The 20,084-nt window shown below is 42.9% G+C and overlaps 1 protein-coding gene across 10 annotated transcripts in view; it reads left to right on the forward strand.

Annotated features, from left to right (window-relative positions):
* FAM168B (family with sequence similarity 168 member B) overlaps window positions 1-20,084 on the forward strand; it is a 143,857-nt gene that overhangs the window by 34,562 nt on the left and 89,211 nt on the right. For 4 of the 10 annotated variants that reach the window (XM_075569474.1, XM_075569471.1, XM_075569475.1 and 1 more), the window contains exon 2: window positions 10,842-10,921. In XM_075569474.1, the coding sequence (XP_075425589.1) occupies window positions 10,852-10,921 (70 nt within the window). In that variant the 5' untranslated portion in view covers window positions 10,842-10,851. The other 6 variants (XR_012787906.1, XR_012787910.1, XR_012787909.1 and 3 more) reach the window with 4 other exon arrangements.

Below are 20,084 nucleotides of genomic sequence, written 5' to 3' on the forward strand. Positions count from 1 at the left end.
CACTTTTTTGTATCGAGCAGAATGGTCCCACAAATTACCGAAACTCTAATCCATGACATCTCATGGTCGGACCATGCATCGATCGAGCTACGATGCACGCAAATTTGGCCAGTCAGCCCAGGGGCAAACTGGAAACTAAACGAATCCCTGATCAAGATCCCTGAATTAGCCCAGACAGTTAAAGATGAGATCAGGCAATTCTTTGTTACGAATACAGGCACAGTGGATTCCCATATAACACTGTGGGAGGCCCATAAGGCCACGATGAGAGGAACGCTGATTAGCCTAGCAGCAAGACAAAAAAAACAGAGGGAAATAAAATTGACACAGCTATATAAGAGGTTACATGAGCTCTCTATACTACATAGCCGATCAGGTAGAGGGGACATTCTTAAGGAGTTGAAGGATGTAAGGATAGAACTTAACCTCCTCCTCACATCCCAAGCTGAGAGAGACATGAGTTGGACTAAGAGGAAATTCTTTGAGAAAGCCAACAAACCGGACACCATGCTAGCTAACAGGATCAGGAATAGGCAACCGAGTTATAACATACAGGCCATTAAAACTAAATCGGGGGAGATGTCCTCCAACCCAAAACGTATAGTGGAAGAGTTTAGACTTTTTTATGAACAGCTCTATAATGGGGAAAAGGTAACACACAACCCTAAAACGAACAATTTATTACAGTCCTTCTTAAAGGAGGCATCCCTTCCTAGGCTGAACAGATTGGAGCGCGAGGCAATCCAGACTGATTTCACTCTGGAGGAACTGACCGCGGTCATTAAGAATCTGAAACCCTCTAAGGCCCCAGGACCCGACGGGTTCTCGAATTTATATTACAAAAAATTTGTCATGGTTCTGGCAGCGCCCATGCTCAAGTTATTTAATGGAGTTTTGGCGGGGGAACCCTTTTCGGAACAGAGGCTCCAGGCGTCGATATCTATAATTCATAAGAAGGACAAAGATCCCACAAACTGTCAAAGCTATAGGCCGATCTCCTTAATCAATTCGGATGTTAAGATATACTCCAAATTACTGGCCAATAGATTGAGCGGGATCCTGCCAAGGCTTATCCACCCGGACCAGGTTGGCTTTATTAGAGATAGACAAGCGGCCGACAACACTAGAAGGATAATAGATATAATTAACTACATCAATGCCAACGGGGTCCGCGGAATAGTGTTAAGTTTAGACGCAGAGAAGGCCTTCGACAGGATTGATTGGCCATACATGGAGTCCATGCTTGGAGCATTTGGGTTCGGAGGTAAAATCTTAGGGGCAATAAAAGCATTATATACAACTCCAACTGCCAGGGTGGTACATCAGGGTTTTCCATCAGAGTTGTTTAAAATTAAAAGCGGGGCCAGACAGGGATGCCCACTCTCGCCCCTGTTGTTCGCCTTATGCGTGGAACCGCTAGCGGCTCACATTCGCCGCAATCCCGATATTTCGGGAATACAAATCCACTCCCAAGAGCATAAAATAGCTCTATATGCAGATGACATCATTCTGTCTCTGACGAAACCGCTTACCTCGCTGCCTAATCTGTTTGCTCTACTGGAAAAATTCAGTAGAATCTCCGGTTTTAAAATAAATCAAGCCAAATCGGAGGCACTAAATCTAAACATCCCAAAGGAAACAGAGAAACTATTGGAAATTAACTTCCAGTTTAAATGGCAGTCCAAGGCCATAAAATACTTAGGGATCTATCTCACCAACCGTAGCTCCAATCTATATCAAGAGAACTATCCGAGATTATTAAGAGCCCTCACGAAGGAATTAAAGGACTGGTCCGAGTACGGTATATCCTGGATTGGCAGAATCTATTGTGTGAAAATGAACCTCCTCCCTAGGATACTGTACCTGTTCCAAACTCTTCCTATACCCGTAGTGCGATCGGACATTAAAGACCTGCAGAATGCAGTTACTAGATTCATTTGGAAAAACAAAACACCGCGGGGAAAAATGTCAATTATGCAAAGACCTAGGGAAACTGGAGGCTTAGCGGTTCCGAGTTTGATGGCATACTATAAAGCGGCACAACTATGCCAAATTAAACAATGGCATGGTGATCCAGAGCAAAGGCGATGGGTGGCATTGGAGCGGGAGGTATGCGCCCCGCTAGAGCTTAAGGACCTAATTTGGTACCCTAAATCTAGATTAAAAGATCTCAGAGATCCGCTGACCTCTTAGCTCAACTCGCTCTCGGTCTGGGATACGGCTAAAAATAATCACTCATTAACCTCAAAACATACCCTGATGACTCCCCTATACGGAAATCCAGACTTTGCTCCAGGGCTGATTGATAAGAACTTCATACGCTGGCAGAGATTGGGGTTGAGGAGATTAAAGGACCTGGAGGGGCGCGACACGATTAAACCATTTAACCAAATTCAGTCAGAAACAGACATACCCAACACTGAATTTCTTAGATACCTCCAGGTCCGGGCATTCTATACCAAACACCCGACCAGGCCGCCGCTAACCAATTTTGAGAAGCTCTGTGATCGGGGAACCGATACGCGGGGACTAATTTCTGCTCTTTACAGAGAGGTGGTCAGGGTAGACATTGACAGCTCACATAAAACCAGGTTCATGACACAATGGGAGACGGACTTGACAGGACCACTAGAAGACGATGACTGGACGGCAATCTTCAAGGCTGCGGCCAGTAGCTCGATATGTACGACATTGAAGGAGAACTCATATAAGGTACTGATGAGGTGGTATCTCACCCCAGTTAGATTGGCAAAATTTGTCGCGGGCGCTTCCCCGCTCTGTCCTAGACAGTGCGGGGAACGGGGAGATCTGGTGCATATGCTGTGGTCTTGTCCACGACTCATCCCGGTCTGGACACAAATTAGAGATTGGCTACAGAGGATATTTTTAGGCCTCAAAATTCAGCTGGACCCATGGGTGTTCCTGCTGGGTAAGCCCACAGACGAGGTCTCTAGATCGGGCAACAAATTAATAGCACATTTTGCCACGGCAATGAGGTGCGAGACCGCAGCACTGTGGAACCAGAATGCAATTCCATCAATAGACAAAATTCGGAACAGAATTTGGTTCGCCTGCCAGATGGAGAAGTTGACAAGTCTGGTCAACGACACTGGTACAAATTTCCAAAAAGTCTGGTCGCTATGGTTGGCGCAGACAGATATCCCAGGGATGAGCAATGCCGCCGTCTGGCTTTAATAGTGACAGATGAGTTCTCCTTCGAGGTCGGAACAGAAAAGCAGGAAATATGACGCTAAAACTAAGCTTCAAAAATAAAATAAGGCGATTTAAACGACCCTCCTCCTAAAATAAAGTCATGAGCAATACAAACACTGATCAATCCGAGTATACAGTGCCATGGAAAGACCAGCGAAGGAAGAGAACAAAGATACCTCCTCAGCGCTACCCTCCCTCCCCCCTCCCTCCACCCCTAGTACCCCTCCCCTCCCCATTTCCCCAACAATGTCGCGTCTACCCCTCCCATGTTTGTCTAGCTGTTGTTTGTCAAGCAAATTATTGAATGGTACAAATATGATACTTGTATGTAATATCTTGGAAAAACCAATAAAAGAAAGTTATAAAAAAAGATTAGGTATCTGCCCTCCTTGTCTTTGAAGGTTTTCTCCAATTGGAATGGGCACTTATTATGAAAGATGATTGCTACCCCTTGCTTTTTTTTGGTAGAGGATGAGGTATAGAATTGCCTGAAGTGCTTGTCAAGGTATTTCGGTGTACTCTTAGCGCTAAAGTGTGTTTCTTGGACTAGAATAATATCAGCCTGCCTTCTTTGATAATCCGCGCACGCTACCTTTCTCTTATTCAGGCTGTTCAGGCCTTTCACATTGTGGGACAAGAAAATCAACCCCATGACGAGGTGATTTGGAGAACTAGTATAAGTGGCATGTGTGGGTTGTGGTGTGGTGCTTTGTACCTTCACATCCAACGTCTTTGGTTTGGAGAAGTCTCTGGTATGGGCATCAACACTAGGCGGGCCTCGCGGCAGTCCAGCGGGAAGGAAGGGGGGAGGAAAGGAGACAAAAAACAACAACAAAAACAACTGCGGAGATCCAATTAAGGTCATAGACCTCTGTGGATCTCTTGCCTTTGGGAGAGCAAATTGTAAACAATTATCTGCACTCGTTGTACAGCTGCCCAAGCTATTCTGGGCATGCTCCTCCCGAAGGACTTTGTGGTATGTCCTGTAGTTAGTCAGTGCATACCTTGTCGGACACATAGCGGTAGCCAGGGAAGGGGGAGTCCCCCCCTTCGACTCTTTTAAGAGAAATAACCAGTGCAAACTGTGTACTTTTTAACATTGAAATGAGAAACCTTTTAACCACTTTGTTTGGGATAGGGGAAACCTTGGATTAGTTGGGTAAACTATTATTAACTTTCTTGGCTGCAGTGACGCCATCTTGTTGACTGTTCAGCTAATATGTGGGGAGATTTAGGCTATGGGGGCCCCGGTGGTGAACCACGTAAGCATACATTAACAGGGTGGGTGTCGACAGGAGAGAGGGTAGGCCCTAGGGTATGCAGCACTGTCTCTCTCTTCTGGTTGTCTCGATCTGTTTGCGCCCCATATATAACTATTATAATAATATATGTACATGAGGATGTCACTATCCTATGCCTCTCTCCTCGATCTATTGGTGTATCTATCTGGTGAGGTACCCTCTCCCCACCTACCCCTCTCGTATATTTCTTAACCGCCCCAACCCCCAAGAAATAACAATGCGATCACTTAGGTTATGAGCTCGTCAGTGTCCCCATCCCCGCAGAGGACAGCGGTAGTCCCCATTCGTTCTCTGGGGCCGACCCCCGCCGCGCACCCCTGCGCCGGTGTCATTCTGCCTCGTCGGGTACAGGTCTTTGCAGGGCGGGGGTAGCGGAGCGCGCAGACGGGAGAAGGAGGCAAGGGGCGGCCGTGTTGCTTGTGGTGGTGGGTCCCGCCAATCGGGCTCTGTGCCGGGAGCGGAGGGAGCCATCCACGACTGTTCCGCTCTGTGCTGTATTGCTGACAGGGACACCAAGATGGCCAGCGCATGTTGTGTTGTGTAGAGTTGTCCCACGAGGACACCAAGATGGCCGCCGCTCTGAGCCAGAAGATTGAAGAACCCAACTTTAATGTTAACTTTCGCGAACAAACGCACAGTCTGGTGGTGTTGCCCTTTTAAGGCTTAATTGGTCTTTGACGGACATCAATTAAGGGACTTATCCTGCGATTTGCTGCGCTGGCGTGTCACTCTGCTCCAGCCCGGCTCGGGGGAGGACGCTTCTGCATCGTTCAGGTCAGTGATTTTTTCTTTTAGGCCCAGCTTCAGCAGGAACCGGTCTTGGTCTTCTGGGTTACGCAGGGTATGTGCTGTGCCATTCTTTAGGACCAGGAGACCGAAGGGAAAGACCCAACGGTACCTAATGCCCTTGTCTCTCAGGAGCCTGGTAACCGGGGTAAGAGTCTTACGTTTGAGCAGGGTGGTTGGCGAAAGGTCCTGAAAAATCAGGAGCTTGATCCCCTCGAACTCCACAGAGCCCGTGGCTCTAGCAATTTGGCACACTGCCTCCTTTATTCTAAAGAAATGCAGGCGTGCAATAATGTCCCTTGGGGGGTCATTTGGCTGAGGTTTTGACCTGAGGGCCCGATGACACCTATCTAGGTGAAGATCTGCCTCCGGCCTATCTGGGAACAGGCTCGTCAGCCATTTTGTAATGAACTCCTCAGGGTCTGCAATTTCTTCAGGGACCCCCCTCACCCTGATATTCCGGCGGTCCCGGTTCTCTGCGTCTTCTTGTTTATTGGCAAGTTCATTAATTTGTGCCTGTAGGTTGGATGTAGTTTTCTCGTTTTTGCGGACTGATTTTATGGTAGCATCCAGCCGCGTTTCTATCTCGTCTGTTCTGGCGCCAATTCCGTTAATGTCCCTGCGGAGGTCAGAGAGTTCTGTGTGCATATATGCTTTAAGTTCATTACAGAATTCTCTCATGATCTTTCGGGTCATCGCCTCTGTGTTCCGGGGTTCCGATCGTTCCTCCATATTTAAATCTTCATCCGACTCTGATCCTGCACGCGGCGGTGAGGGTCCCGCTCTCTGTGTGCGCACCGGGTCAGACTTATTGAAATAAGTCGTGAGTAAGGCCGTGGCTTTGCCCGCTTTTGGTTTGGTTTGCATCTCCTTGGTTTCCGGTTTGTAGATATCTACTTTTTAAAGTGTTTTCACTGTTTTTTTTGCGCTTTATTAGCTGTTAATATGTCGAAGGGGAAGGAGCTCTCCTCTCACGCATCCATTCCCTTAGCCTTTGCGCAATCGCCTTCCGAAAGACAATTTTTAATGTATTCTAATGTAACGAGCATTTTTGTTCCCATAGCAACCCTTTAGAAAGGCACAACCCCTTCCTTTTCTGTAACAGGCTCTGGCACACCCGTTTGTGAGTCCTGCCCCCTCCACAGCCGTGCACGAGCATGGAGCACAAATGTATCAGTCATTGCCTGGTCACATGATCTTCCCCACAGAACTGTCAGAGCAGCAGCAGCAGAAAAGGAGAGTAGCTCAGAATTAATTAATTAAACCTTATTCCATTGCACGTGTGTAGTTAATTTTAAATATTAACAACTCATTTAAAATCAAATCTGTATATATCATACTATAAACAATATGTATATTTAATTTTATGTGAATGTGTACAATTCAATGTGTGTTATTAAAATTAATAATGGCTTGTTCTTGTATAGCGCTGCTAGTTTTACATAACACTTTACAGAGACATTTTGCAGGCACAGGACCCTGCAGAGCTTTGGTGTGTATGTATGTGTGTGTATGATATAGATATATATGCACACGCACGCATATACATGCGCACATGTACACGTATACATGCGCACACATGCGCACATATACACGCACACATAAACATGCGCACACACATAAACATGCGCACACATACATAGACGCACGCACACAGTGTGTATGTATATGTGTGTATATATTTATGGTATTGCTTGACCTGAGGAAGAGAGGAAAACTCTTGAAAGCTTGTCCCATGACACAAATTGTTGGTCCAAATAAAAAAAGGTATCAACAAATACTGAAGAACTCATATATTCTGTATTTTTGTGTAACTTAGTTGTGTGCGTTCATTAGGTGAATAAGCGCAATTTATTTTTATCTCTGCTTGCTCAATCAATGATCCCGGTAATTAAAAGTTGTAATAAGCTGGTCCTACCGTGTGTGTGTGTGTGTGTGTGTGTGTGTGTGTATATGTATATATGTTTGTGTATGTATGTGTATGTATGTATGAATGTATATGTCAATGAAAAAATAGTTTGCACTCACGGTTTCTCAAATGAAGGCAGATAGATGCTCGTCCCATATAGAAACATGTACAGGGTAACCAGGGAAATCCAGGTAACAAAGAGACAGCACACCGCAATATAATGAAGTAAATAAAGTGTATTAACAACACAGGGCAGCCAACGTATCGGTCCTCAGAGTGGGACCTTCCTCAGGGCAGTGCCTGAGGAAGGTTCCATTCTGAGGACCGAAACGTTGGCTGCCCTGTGTTGTTAATACACTTTATTTACTTCATTATATTGCGGTGTGCTGTCTCTTTGTTACCTGGATTTCCCTGGTTACCATGTGTGTGTATGTGTATTTATGTGTATGTATGTATATATGTATATGCAGTGTTCGACAAACCTATACATTTGCACGCCCCGGGCGAGTGGATTTAACATCATGGCGAGCTCCTATTGGCCCAAGCAGCACACGTGTGGTACTAGGAGGCGAGTAGATTTTTTTGCGATTTGTCGACCACTGTGTGTGTGTGTGTGTGGCCACAGAACGGTATCGTTTATTTATTATTTGATTATTGAAGCTCGGCTAACACGGTACTGATACATATACGTGTGTGTGTGTGTGTGTGTGTGTATAGCGAAGGTCAGCAGCCGGCAGCGACAGAGGACAGCAGCCGGCGGCGGAGGGAGAGAAGCACGGCATCCTGCAGCGAAGCTCGGCAGCGGCAGAGGACAGCAGTTGGTGGCGGAGGGAGAAGAGGACCATGTGAATGGAGCAAGAGCGGACAGGAGGGTGGTAGGGAGGAGTTACGCTGTAGAAGCGGCAGACACCGGAAGTCAGAGAATACTTCTGTCAGCCTGTTGGGTGCACACATACGTGTGTGTGTGTGTGTGTATGTGTGTGTGTATATAGATAGATATATCTGTCTCTCTGTCTCTCTCTGTCTCCCAAAAATCTACTCGCCAAAGTCCCACCTTTTAAAAAAAGAAATGGAATAAATTCCTAGTAAGAACTAATAACATTTGTTTTTGACATAACAGTTTATTTATTGTATTACAATTAGTCCTTGTTACTGTACATAGTTCCTTACGTGCGTGTAAGGGAAAATATTGGATGACCTCACTAATCTAGTAAAAAAAAAGCCAGATATAAATGGGTGGGTGACAGAGAGGGAGGGGGTGGGTAGTTGCCGGAGAGGGTGGTTGACTGGGTACTTGTGGTGACACACATATATATAATATATAATATATATATATATATATATATATATATATATATGTATATATATTATGCACACACACACACACACACCACCTTGCTGCCACCACTGCTCCTGGACACAACCCCTCCCCCCCCCCCCCCCGGTGGCCCCGCAACACCCCTGCATCTCCTGCATGGGCAGGGAGGCAGCCACCGTGATCGGGCAGGAGTGGGACACATCACCTGTTCCCCCCCCCCCCCCCCGGGGGCAGCGCAACCCCCCCTGCATCTCCCGCACGGGCAGGGAGGCAGGCACAGGGATCGGGGCAGAAGGGCAACACCACACAGCGGCAGATCGGGAGCAAGCACACGTCACTGGGAGACTCATGAATATTCATGAGCTTCCACTGACTGACAGAAGCAGATTAAAAACATATGCCATCTCTAAAAATGTCGCCAAATTTCGCCGATCAATACATGGAGAACGAATTGACTGACAGCTATGCAGTTCTTTAGGTAATTAGAGATTGCCCACATGAAACTATTGAAGTAAAAAAATAATTAAAAAAAAAAAAAAATACTGAACTGCAGCTTTAAGAGGGTCTCTCAAAAGAAATTAGTGCTAAAATGAAATTTAAAAAAAATCAAAACTGCCTGCTGTTAAAGCATTGTTGAAATGCAGTCCTTGTGTCTCAAAGGCTCTGAAAGCCAATCCCTTGACCTGATTGTCCACCCTTCCCAGTTACCCAATGTCTAAGCACCTTGCCACTCCCAGCCTTTGTCTCAATCCACATTTCTATGCAGGCACCACAGCTGATCTAATCACTGAGTCTGCCTCCATAGAAATGATCACATGCAACCCACAATACAAGACTGCTAGCTGGAATAGACGTGCTTTACATTATATACATTTCCCGGAACACACTAAACCCCCCTCCACCCGAGGCTGCATCTTTTCTTTCAGGTGTGGTCTAGAGAAAATGAGGTGTGTGTGGGGGGGGGGGGGGGGAGGGGGGAGAGAAGGAGATATGTGTGACACTGAATGGGGAGAGAGCTTTTTCAACAGTTACTTATATACAGTACTAGCTAAAGTACCCGATGTAGCTCGAATTCTAAGAGACCCAAAAATAATGAGATTTATAAATGGATTAAAAAAAAATTGTTTATGCGAAATCTCTTGCTAAAACAACAATTCAACCCATAATAGTTTCATTGCCTCTGAGGTCCGGAAGTGTTTGATCGAGAGCTTCTAATGTGTGTTTGTGGGACATTTTACTTTTATCCCAAACAATGGTCTCACCCTCTCGAACTTTGGCTGCTCTTGTATTTTTGCTAATGTTGCAAATTGGATTTTCAATGTGACCAAGATTAAGTTCTAGCTTTAGGGCTGTGTAATAGGATCATGTCGTCAGTGATGTAATTCGTGAATTGTATCCAAACCTACACCTGCTTTTAGCTCAGGAACCATCATGCAAAATTTGGTTACGATATCTTAAGAGGTCTCCAAATGCCTAGGAAAACGATAAATAACTTTTTTAAATATATAGTGGATATTTATTTTTACGCATCTCAGGATTTCTTCAAATTGATTTTACATTAATTGGGGGTGGGGGGGGTCTTCTTGACTATGGGTTGAATACCAGTGGTCACTTTGGTTATGGAGGGGTATTATTTACATTGAAGTGTTTATTGTTCACTCTGCACTAATACAGATATAGCTTAACTTGGTAATTGCAGCAGCTTTGTTCACTGGGAAAGCTGTACTGTAGCAAAGCACAATCACAATAAATTGATGTTCAATAAGATGGTCCTACAGATGTAACCATAGTGGTTTTAACTCGTATACATAAACAAGTTTATGTACTAACTTCCTGGTTTAGATGATAAAAAGCAACAATCAGCAGGGCAAATTTGCAAAGCAGCCAAGTAGAAGAGTATGCACACCATTCCTGGGCATTATAAACTCAATGTGTGGGCATCTCGAGAAGAGTCTTTCGGCAGAAAGATCCTGCAAACTGTTATAGATTAAAATGTTTTCCTGTTAATCTTTTTATTCTCTTTATTGCTGCAATCCCAGCCTGATGGTGAGGGAAGGGACAATTTGGTTTAACAAAAATATATTTTCCTTCAGTCTATCACTGCAGCACATGGCTTTCCCATCCCTTGTTTTTTGTGTGAGATTATGGTATGATGGAATTGTTAATCAATTTCTTTGATCTAAGAGTAGCATGTGGTTTATAAACATCCATTTGAACTGGTATTTGTGTTTTTTTTTTTTTTAAATCTCGCACAATTTGATTAACACGTGAACTGTTTTTTAATGTAAGTTTTTTTTTTTGTTTGTTTTTTCAGTTACAAAATCATGAATCCAGTTTACAGCCCTGGATCTCCTGGGGTTCCTTATGCAAATGCCAAAAGCATTGGGTATCCGGGTAAGTAAGCAATATTGGTCTTTTCTACCTTGATTATAAGTGTACTAATTAATATTTTCACATCCAGTTAAAGGCATAGCATAACTTGACACTGCGTGACATCACTTAGCGTTCCGTTGTCATGGCAATGCCGCGCCATTTGATGCCGCGCGCCCATTTTCACGGAAGCTGCAGGAGAATGTTGGGAGACTTCCCACATGCCGCTGCACCACGCCACCGGTAACTCTCGCCAGCGGGTAAAATGGGAGTGCATTTGTCCAGCCCTGCTAAGTGTCTGTTGACCCCAATGACATTACTTGTAGATTCTGCAGTTACCAGTATAGCATATTCTTATATGGTGGTATACAGTATCTATACTGTTAGGCCTGGGACCCGCTGCGGCCGGCTGCACGGGCTTTCCCCACCAGCAGGGGAATCCTCCCGAGCCGGTCCCGGCTCACGGCACAGCACACTACACGCTGTGACGCGTCAGCCGCTATGGGATACAAGAGAATTATAATCCCTAGCGTTGACGCGTCATGTGGTGTGGCTGTGAGCCAATGAGGAGGGGAGGCTTCGGGAGGAGGGGCGGCTTCGGGGTGCGGGGAGGAGTTTGGAGGGAAAGCGGGGAGGAGTGTGGAGGGAAAGCAGATTGAGTGCCTATCTGTGTTTGTGTATGTGTGTGCCTGAGTGCATGTGTGTGTGTGTGTGTGTGTGTGTGTGTGTGTGTGTGTATGTGTGTATGTGTGCATGAGTGTCAGCTGCAGCCCGAGCCAGGGGGGGGGATTTTGACACATTAAAACAGACAAAACGTACAGTCCAAAATGACACTGCCAGCTCAGAAAATTGCCTTCTTTTGAAAGTACCTATAAGCATATTTCCAACGGGTGAAGCAACCATTGTTTGGAATCAGCTGCTTTTGAGAAGGGGGCGGGGCTATCGCGGGTCCCTCCGCTTAAACCACGCCCCTCCCTCCCACTCCAGCCACGGCTCCCGCTCCCTACAGACCGCATATCGCGGTCTGTGTCTGTCAGCGCCCCGCCTGTATGCAGTGCTGGCGCGCTGACGGAGGGAGCGGGGCCTTAGCCTTACACAGGAGGACCATGTGTTGGCTTACTGTAACTGAGTCTGTGTAAACGGCGTTCACAGACACGAGATACAGAACCATCCTGGATATCGCTGAGCGGAGGTGACCGTGGAGTCTTCATTTGGTGCATGGGCAGGTCCCATAAAATGCCTGTTTTTATCAGACAAATTGTAAGTGTGCATTTGTCTTGTCCGTGATTTATTAAAATGTTCATCTGATTTTACACAAGGATCGGGCGCTTTTTCTCTTTTCTTTTTCTATGTTTGTATATTAGCTTATATTTTGTACTTCAGTAAAGAGCTGTATTTTTTCAGTACCTAATTGCTTCATTGAATTTTGAAGTGAGTTTTTTTAAGTGAGTTTTGTATATATTAGTTTTATTAAGTAACTTCAGGTGCTCCTGTTTGTTCCCTTCGCACCATTATTTAAAAATGTTCAGGTAACTATATAGTGATGCTGTCTTCCATATTTGTAGTTCTATAATCCCATTGGTGTTTTAATGGATCCCTGTATAATCACAGGTTAACAATAGGACTACCCTTGATATCTTATTCTGGAAGAAGTACTGTGAAGAATATTATGGTTCTGTACCACTACTTTTTTTAATATATTTTTTATAAGTGGCCTATTTCTCTGGAGATCATTTTAGGTGGTCATTGTCCTGTAGTGTCAACCAAGTATTGATTACATGGATGGATCAATTACAGCTATATCTCTTCTTAATGCTGTTTTACATCTGATTCATTTTTTTTTTTTTTTTAACAGGTGATCCAGAATGATCACATAAAGGATTCCCACTGATTTGCACACAGCCAAAATGATCTTAAACAGTATTAAAGGAATAATAAGTCCCAACTTACGTATAGTACAAGAAACCAGGAGGTTTAAAACACAAAAAAAAAAAAAATATTTATTAATCTAGGCTAATTTTTCTAAATGAAACAAAATTGTATTTTTGAAATTGTATATGTATTATTAAAATCATTTCAAAGGAAGCACTGGAGTATGCCTATATGTTATGCTCTTCGATAACTTCAAATATATGCATAAAGTATGCAAGTACAGCTCAACCCCACATTTTTTTCTGCACACTGCACACTTACCTTATCTGACCTGTACATATCAGCCACAGAATTATAGGGATTTTTAACAATGTATCTGTGTTTTTAATCTTCTATGTAGAATTAATAAAATTTTATTATTTTTTGATATCCTCGGTGTTTCGGGAGTACCTGACAGACAAGCAGTATATTACTGCGGGACCACTGTGTCCATTACTATAATATGTATGACATTTGAGTGCTAATTATAAGGGGTTTCTTTCTGATCAAACCTTTCGATCAATACTGATATTACTGTGCTTATACCCTTTAGAGCACCTGTCATTTACTATATATACAACAAATACATATGGTGATTGCGGTCTCACTCACGTATTCAATAAGAGTAAATTGCAAGCAGAACCAGCAGAACGTTTGTATTAACCATTACTATCTGGGCAATCTCCAATAATGTGTATACTTTGACTAAGTACAGATACAAGCAATGGGGATATTATTCCCTTACTGTACATGGCAGTCAAAATCACACATTAGATGTGGGTACAGCCTATATAAATGTTAATATACATCTGGGGATTGGCAGTTACAATTGTATCCGTTTTTCTGCTGATGTTGAGATTTTAAGTCTATAATGTCACATGATTCATGGTCTATGGTTACATTTTGTGTATAATTCTATCTTCCATAGAGGATACTATATGTATATTTAACAACTAATATACACCTGATTTGTGTGAGGAGTCATTCACTATAGACTCCATAGTGCTTTGTGAATTAACCTTGCTCACATGTGGTGTGAATGAACACACATTTTCCTTATGCACATACTTTCATACTTGCATACTTTATGCATATATTTGAAGTTATAGAAGAGCGTAACATATAGGCATACTCCAGTGCTTCCTTTTAAATGATTTTAATAATACATATAAAATTTCAAAAATACAATTTTTTTTCACTTGGAGTTAGCATAGATTAATAAATATTTTTTTTATTTTTGTGTTTTAAACCTCCTGGTTTCTTGTACTATACGTATGTTGGGACTTATTATTCCCTTAATACTGTTTAAGATAATTTTAGCCGTGTGCAAATAAGTGGGAATCCTTTTTGTGATCATTCTGGATCACCTGTTAAAAATATGTTTTTCATTCTCCATGCACCGTGTGTTGTATTACACTATTGAATATTAAGGTTGAGTAGTGATAACCACCTCCTATGTTACATCTGATTCTGCCTGATCTCTAATGCTGTTCTGTATATGAGAAGCGTTGTATATCAGCTGTGAGTTCCTGCAGACTCAACAAAATACCTGTAAAATGTCTTAAGTCTCTTTAGTAATTACTCCAGCATAACAGTACTGAAGATTCTGGTTTTAGCACATTAAAAAAGAAACGTTTGTTCTGAAGATAAATACTTGCATACAAAAATACTACCAAATGGTGGTGACGTCAAATAAGTTATATCTTCAAAGATGGTTGAATATTATTCTGTTCCTGAGTGGAATCTTTGTTTGATCTTGGTATCGTCATGTTAAATTAACCTGGTTCCTTCTCTCTCCTGGTCTTAACCCTCCTCCTAACCCTTCCTGGTGTAATCCTTCTCTTACCCTTCCTGGTGTAATCCTTCGCTCATCTAACTAGCTAAACACCGCTGGATATTTATCCAGACACAATTACCTAGTCAGACTTTCTTCTATTAATTATATTACCAGATATGGTACCATGTGTCTTTCAGAACACCCTAAGCCATTTATCACATCATACCTGATAAGGAACTACCCACCCTTCATACAAGGGAATACTTCTTAGTTTTTGATTACCTCAGCATATCATCATTAACTGTTTCTTGCTGACCTTTCTCAAGACAGCTGTATGGCCTTTCTATCTCTCCATAGATTCTGCTTGCATGTATGTATGTCTTTATTTACATAGCCAAAAAACAATTATATGCTGCACAATATAAGTCATATACATAACAGTATTACCGGTGCTGCTGGTTCAAGGGATACCTGTTACAATTATCCAGTCTTGAACTAAATTTATTGCGCCATACACAACGACCGTTTCGACCTTAGTAGGTCTTTCTCAAGTGAAAAGGGATAATGCCAAAGACAAGAGTATATATACCCCCCACAATCAATAACAAAATGATAAACACCAAAACAGCTGAACAAATAGCAATCACATAGCATTCAACTCATGAAATCCAAATTGACAGTCATATCTTTAGGCTTCTGATTGGCTGTAACATCTTCCCTCGGCTGTTTCGTGAAATCCCCACTGTCCTGGAACCAGATTCCATATTCCTCTGTGCCCCTTTACAGTTTGGGATTTATTTCTCCCTAGTTTGGCTGTCTGTTATTTTCCCTGTCTCAGGAGTTTGCTGTATGTGAAAAGGCAACATTATTGCTACATGTTGTTTACACAGCCTGTGTTGGTTGCCTGCAGCTCATATTCTCCTAGCTGAGAGTGGGCTATTCCTACCCCCCTGTCCTTGCTGACAGTTAGTATAGTCTCACTTCCCATTTAGTGTGACCCTTGCTCCTCACTTCCTTTTCACCCTGGACTCTGAGTGAGTAACTGCCTGCTATTTACCCCAGCAAGGCCTTTTTGTTTTACACTGTCTCATCCTTGATACACTGCACTTCAGACAGAGAAGCACTCTCTATCTACATTACATCTACAAGCACCTATCTCCCTGTGATTTTCCCTCAATAAAATTAAGAAAGAGAAAAGGACTTGTTTGTGCTTTGGAAGAGGTGAAACATGAGTTAAGCTTACTGGAACTATTGATACACCATTCGTGACTCTGGTTTCAGGAAACCCACTGCTGCTTCTGATCCTCGTTGATTATGATGATCCCAGAAGTGCGTTACGCGCATGTGCTGTCGTGCATCCATTTCCGCGTTCCAGCGTCCTCACTTCTCATCCGGTTTGGTCCTTCAGACGAAATCCCGCGAGATTACGGCCCTCCTTCACATCCTGGTATCTTTTGCAATTATATGCCGCTCTTATCAGGTATGTCCTCCACAGGGGCTGTCATCTTTATCAATCCTTCGCCATCCTCTTCTTAATGAGTGGGGATTTGATCAGAAACCGTCTATTTCTTTTATTCAGAGAAATGATAAGCACAATCTCGTTCAGCCTTCGTGAAAAAGGAAAAAGCCAAAAATTGCAAAAGATACCAGGATGTGAAGGAGGGCCGTAACCTCACGGGATTTCGTCTGAAGGACCAAACCGGATGAGAAGTGACGACGCTGGAACGCGGAAATAGATGCGTGGAACGCACGACGGCGCATGCGCGTGACGCACTTCCGGGATCATCAGAATCAACGAAGATCAGAAGCAGCAGTGGGGATTTCACGAAACAGCAGAGGGAAGATGTTACAGCCAATCAGAAGCCTAAAGATAAGTGTATATACCAAACACAAAAAAGTATGTTGCTCACACTATATGTAAGTGGTTAAACCAGTCCCCAAATAACACTGACTAATTAAGTATAAAAAATAAACCCAAAAAGTCTGTAATGAAATAATTAGGGTAGACTGCTGGTGCTGGGGGGTAAGTACATTTATAAAACACACAAAAGAGACAAAGACAATCCCCTTAGATAGCACTCTATAATATACCACCAAAATAATAATATAGAATACAGCAAAAAGACCCGGATGCTCTGTCAAAGCAGATAATGAACAAGATTTTATTAATAGAGCAGCAAGAAACACTAACTTAAAAACATGAACATACTAATTGCAGCTGAAAATACATAGGTAGTGACTCTCTCAAGATAGATGCTAATAAATGAACCAATAACTAAATTGTGTCTAAAAAATGTTGCAGATAAATAATATAAATTAACACAAAAAAGCTAGATGGAACAAAGAAAAAACCCCTTGGAGAAAAAAACCTCGCTACAAAATATAATGTGTAACTAAAGGTACAAGGAAAAGTAAGACATCAATAATCCTATATACACACAAGTGTATATAATCAAAAAAATAACTTAAACCAAGGGGAAATTTTTTTTTATATATAGGGGAGAAAAAAGTAATACCCAAACTCATACCCTGATCAGCAAATACCAAAAATAATGAGTAGTCAGAACAGCAAGATGCATGGAGTAGCTATGGTCATAGTTCACAAGCAAACAGAAACATGGTTTTGCATAGTTGCAGATTGCCAGTACTGGAGGAAAATCCAGACACACATGGGTGTAAGTTCCACATAGACTGATAACACCAGGCAGCAGGGGAAATGATACTCAGCTGTCACAGGTTAGCGAAGGGGATCAGTCATAGGTGATTAGGCTCCAGTGTTTGCTCGTAACAGGTCTAAAAAATCCATCAGTGCTGCATCAAACAATTTAGACCTGTTACGAGCAAATACTGGAGCCTAATCACCTAGGACTGATCCCCTTCGCTAACCTGTGACAGCTGAGTATTATTTCCCCTGCTGCCTGGTGTTATCAGTCTATGTGGAACTTACACCCATGTGTGTCTGGATTTTCCTCCAGTACTGGCAATCTGCAACTATGCAAAACCATGTTTCTGTTTGCTTGTGAACTATGACCATAGCTACTCCATGCATCTTGCTGTTCTGACTACACAGAAAACAGAAAACATATATTACAAAACAATAATTTCCTAGGCGCGCTGACAGATAATTAGACCTGTCAAGAAAGTTGCAGTCCCATGAATCAGACGATGATAAAAGTGAGATCCACAGTCCACAGTATTCAGTTCCTTTAGATGGGAGGCTGATCTGGGGATAGAAACAAGACAGCCTTTGCGCAGTACCCAATGGTCAGTTCTGTTCACCCCCACCGTTGCTAGCTACTCACTTAAAAGTAGATAAAAATGGGCCTCAAAAGGTTTCTTTAGTTCCCTCACGGTTGGCTCCTGACTGGATGCTTGCAGCTGGTGACGAAAGTCTCACTCCAAGCGTCAGCAACACCATAAACCGTGTGGAAAAAAAGATGGGCACCAATAGTGTGATACCAACACATTTATTTCTAAAAATACAAGGGTTAAAAACATGCACTCACATGCCGTTATGCCCTATGTGTGACATACAACGTGCCGTCCGCTCACATGGGAGGGTGCCGAGGGGATGCAGGAGGAGGCTGGAACCGGCTGGGGTCCCCGCTTCGTGGCCGCGACTCAGAGCGCCTAGTCCCTCCTCTGATGGCGTACCCGGCTAATCAACCTCAAGAAGACTGCAACTTTCTTGCCAGGTCTAATTATCTGTCAGCGCGCCTAGGAAATTATTGTTTTGTAATATATGTTTTCTGTGTATACTTTCTATACATGCCTTGTGGATAGGCCTGTTTTATTCCTGTGGCAGCCATTCCCCATTCTGCCAAGTCAGTTTGTGAGGAATCACATATATAGTTTCCCTCAAAGGGGATTCTCTTTCTTGTTTGTTATTTATTTTTTTGATTATATACACTTGTGTGTATATAGGATTATTGATGTCTTACTTTTCCTTGTGCCTTTAGTTACACATTATATTTTGTAGCGAGGTTTTTTTCTCCAAGGGGTTTTTTCTTTGTTCCATCTAGCTTTTTTGTGTTAATTTATATTATTTATCTGCAACATTTTTTAGACACAATTTAGTTATTGGTTCATTTATTAGCATCTATCTTGAGAGAGTCACTACCTCTGTATTTTCAGCTGCCATTAGTATGTTCATGTTTTTAAGTTAGTGTTTCTTGCTGCTCTATTAATAAAATCTTGTTCATTATCTGCTTTGATAGAGCATCCGGGTCTTTTTGCTGTATTCTATATTATTATTTTGGTGGTATATTATAGAGTGCTATCTAAGGGGATTGTCTTTGTCTCTTTTGTGTGTTTTAAAAGTGTATACAGTATACTCTTGTCTTTGGCATTATGCCTTTTCACTTGAGAAAGACCTACTAAGGTCGAAACGGTCATTGTGTATGGGGCAATAAATTTGAACTTTTGAATAATCCGTGGAGCGCTGGATCCTTCCTTTAGTTTATTTATATAACGCCATTAATGTACATAGCGCTTCACAGTAGTAATACACGTGACAATCATATAAATAATAGATCATGGGAATAAGTGCTTCAGACGTAAAAGTAACGTTAAGAAAGAGGAGCCCCTGCTCCGAGGAGCTTACAATCTAATTGGTAGGTAGGAAGAACGTACAGACGGGGCATTTTGGTAAGTGCGTCTACAGGGGGCCAAGCTTCATGTATCGTGTATAGTATTAGCCATGGTGCAACTCATGCTTCTTTAAGCAAGTGTGTCTTAAGGGGTATCTTAAAGGTGGATAGAGAGGGTGCTAGTCGGGTATTGAGTGGAAGGGCATTCCAGAGGTGTGGGGTAGTAAGTGAGAGGTTTAAGGCAGGAGAGGGCTTTAGATACAAAGGGGGTAGAGAGAAGACATCCTTGAGCAGAAAGCATGAGTCAGGATGGTGCATAGCGAGAAATTAGGGCTGAGATGTAAGGAGGGGCAGAAGAGTGTAAAGCTTTAAAAGTGAGGAGAATTGAGTGCGAGATGCGGGATTTGATAGGAAGCCAGGAGAGTAATTTCAGTAGGGGAGACGCTGAGACAGATTTAGGAAAGAGTAGAGTGATTCTGGCAGCAGCGTTTAGGATAGATTGTAGGGGAGACATGTGTGAGGCAGGAAGGCAGGACAGCAGGAGGTTACAGTAATAGAGACGGGAGAGAAGGAGGGCCTGAGTCAGAGTTTTAGCAGTCGAGCAACATAGGAAAGGACGTATCTTTGTAATATTGTGAGGAAAAACGACCGGTTTTAAATACATTTTGAATGTGAGAGGAGAAGAGTGTGACCTCTCTAGGCAGCGTGCTTGGGCTACTGGGTGAATTATTGTACTTCCAACAGTAATGTGGAAGGAGGTAATAGGACCAGGTTTGAGAGGAAGTATGAGGAGCTCTGTTTTTGCCATGTTTGTCAGTGGAGGGCCACCCAGGATGATATCGCTGAGACTTTCAGAAACATTGGTTTGTACAGCAGGTGTCAGGTCATGGGTTGAAAAGTAAATTTGTGT

The sequence above is a fragment of the Ascaphus truei genome, chromosome 14, assembly GCF_040206685.1.
Source record: "Ascaphus truei isolate aAscTru1 chromosome 14, aAscTru1.hap1, whole genome shotgun sequence".
In the NCBI taxonomy this organism is placed as follows: Eukaryota; Metazoa; Chordata; class Amphibia; order Anura; family Ascaphidae; genus Ascaphus; species Ascaphus truei.